Below are 2,976 nucleotides of genomic sequence, written 5' to 3'. Positions count from 1 at the left end.
GCTCGGACGATCAGGTGTAGCTAGATTTCTTTCCGCCATTTTGTGCCAATATGACGGAATTGGCTGATTTATAAACTTGAGCGAGATATTTAAGAGCTACACCAACCCTTAAAGTTTGTTCGAAATCGCTTCATAATTACGAAAGTGTTTCTTGGAAGTGATTTATAAATATACTGGTGCCATTAGAATAGGTAAATAGATAGAAATCTACTTGATGTTTCTTACCATTTATTCTTTTACAGATAGGTGGATCACTGGTGCCGATGTGGTAATTAAAAAGAAAACATATTCATTTTAATTTTTTATTTGTCTTGTAAACGTTCATCAAATATAAACAACGGAATTTCGCTAATTATTATATAAAGTAGGTATCACCTAACTAGTTTATTATAAAATGCGTAAGTATCACAAATTCTATACTGGTACACTAATTTGACAAACTTTTCCTCTCATTGTTCTTGGAGACACATAGTTGCTTCGGCGAATGATGATTCGCGATTGTCATTGTCTTCACCTTCTTCCGTTTTAAATTTTTTATATCCATAGGGATACGACTCGTAACTGATGAAACGCCTTTTCAATAGATTCGGTCGGAATATTTTCTCTCTTTGGACGGTTAAAACCAGATGTTCTGCGGTTCTTTCAAAATTCTTATACAATATCTTCTGAGGTGGCTCTTCGTTAATTATCATGTTTTTCATGGTGTCGAAGTTTACGAGTTTTGATACTTCATGGTTAATTGATATACCTTTTACCTTACACGATTGAAAACATTTGTCTTGGGTAGGAGAGTAGACCACAAACCCATAATTTTTTGGACCACCCGACGCAAACTCGGTGATGTAGCTTCCTGGTCCGTAACACTCCAGTTCGTTGGTCATGTCACCAAGGCTGTCGCCTGTTTCGGGCTCATATTCGCCTTCTCGTGAAATATAAATAACACTATCGGTATCAAAATACAATACCCTTTCCCCTAATTGATCCAAGTATGAGTACAATTTTAAACGGGCTTGTGCTGTGACGTACGCTGCAATTGAAACGTTAACGGTAGTTAAAGGAGTATACGATTCCTCTTTGTATTTATAATTCACTACCAATGTTTCATCGTTTATTGGTAAAATACCAACAACTTCAATTGCTGGATCAAATAATAGCGAATACAGTTCGGTCGACTGCTTAACAATTTTTGTCTTCGCTTGATTTTCCCGTTGCCCAAATTTACCAAAAAATGAATTTAAAATAAGTTTTGCCAATGAGCGCAGACCTGGGTTAGTTACAATACTATCAAAATCCAAATGAATTCCTTCTTTTTCAAAAAATTGAGCAATATAAGCAATTTTCTGTTCGAAAGTTTTACAGTTTGATGGCCATCCACTCGCTTCCTGTTTAATTTTGATAAATTTATTCATCATTTCTGTAAATAATCCCGCTGATTTCCCATCATATTGTTCGGTTTTATAATCCCAAACTTCGTAGATTTGTAGAACTTGATACCCCTTTTCTAAAGCTTTAACAAGTTCGTCAACAACCCACGTTCCCACAATGGCCCTCTCCTCCGTATTGTGACAACATTCCCCCTGATTGAAGCTCTTTGCGCATGAGAAACACAGAGGGAACATTAATTTTTTATTTAGTTTTATCGGAAGTACCGGGTGAAATAAATTTTGCGAAGGTAATACCTTACATTTAATGATGCCGTCTACTTTGGTAACATCTAGATCGATCAAGTCATTCGAGAGTAAAACTTTAGGGTGCCCTATCGGAAATTTTCCATACTTACAAACCCAAGGGTACAATGAACAGATATCAATGTATTTTATTTTTTCCCCTTCTTTCGCTTTGTAATAAGACTTGATGTTTCCGGTTCGGCCCCCATAAAAACTATCTCTCGTATTTAAAGGCGCAAAATTGATCAGTGGGTGGTCAGATATGTACTGTGCCATATCCGAGTTTTTCTCTTGATTAAATTCGCATTCCCACTTTACTATCACCTCGTAACCTAATTGATTTAAATGAACGATCTTCGAACGGGTATTTTCATATCTTAGATTCATGGTTTCGTCGCCGTTATTATATACTGGTTTATCACGATCATTTTTAAAACATTTTGTGCATCCGTGGTAGAAACACCCCATCATTTCGAAGACTTGATTGGTTTCTGCGCAATACCCATCGACGGACAAACCACCTAGTACCATTTCTTTCCCTTTAGCTGCGTGCAATATGTTAATGCCCCTTACTTTTTCCTCCCATATTAACCACTCAATTGCTATTTTTGATTGCTTATCTCGATAACGATACCCGTGTCGAGGAATCAAACCGATAGTATCCGGTTTCAAAAAGTTTCGACGAAACAGTTTATTACAAGAACTGGCAATAGTGCAAGCTTCTGAAAATGGGCACACGTTCCCCGCTTTAATTAATGATTCTCTAAACTTTAAACAGGCCAGTGTTAAAATATCTACGTCTAATACGCAGTATGTCACAATTTCTTTTTGCATGTCAAACACTTTGTCTTTGTTTTCATTATACCAAAGAATGAACTTTTCTCGGTCGTCTGCCATCATTGTATTTGGGCCATAGTACCCCATATCGGGATAAGGTCCTATATAATTTTGATTTTCAAGCGTATTAAAATGGTATGGGAAATAGCCTTTTCGAAAATTATCTTTCAATCCAAACGCTTTGGGTAGTTTCGCTAGAGCCATTGGAAAATAGTTCAAGGAGTCCAAAAATGTGACATTATCGATATACATAGAAATAATTTTAGATCCCCGCATAATCATCTCAGGTTTAAATTTAGTTTTGGTTAAAATGTAATTTAAAATAAATTGATGATCATACGCTTGCCCATTATGAGCCAAAACGATTACGCGTTTGAATCTTTTTTTTATCTCTAGAATGTAATGAACAAATCTTTCAATAACATCGGAAAATTTTAGGATCTGCCGTCGAACGGCACAGTTATTGAAGATA

General features: G+C 36.1%; 1 protein-coding gene across 1 annotated transcript; it reads right to left on the bottom strand.

The window, feature by feature from the left end:
* Window positions 1–449: 449 nt before the first annotated feature.
* Window positions 450–2,198, bottom strand: LOC116176183 (probable DNA polymerase). Its single transcript, XM_031494662.1, has one exon. It carries the CDS (start codon window positions 2,196–2,198, stop codon window positions 450–452), a length of 1,749 nt encoding a protein of 582 aa, XP_031350522.1.
* Window positions 2,199–2,976: the final 778 nt, after the last annotated feature.

Source organism: Photinus pyralis, unplaced genomic scaffold (assembly GCF_008802855.1).
Source record: "Photinus pyralis isolate 1611_PpyrPB1 unplaced genomic scaffold, Ppyr1.3 Ppyr1.4_LG7, whole genome shotgun sequence".
Classification (NCBI taxonomy): domain Eukaryota; kingdom Metazoa; phylum Arthropoda; class Insecta; order Coleoptera; family Lampyridae; genus Photinus; species Photinus pyralis.
Note: the sequence above shows the minus strand (reverse complement) of the source record. Positions and strands in the feature narration are given on the sequence as shown.

Excerpts from the sequence above, each read along its gene's own strand:
- LOC116176183 (XM_031494662.1), bottom strand. The coding sequence starts at position 2,198 with ATGGTACTAGGTGGTTTGTCCGTCGATGGGTATTGCGCAGAAACCAAT.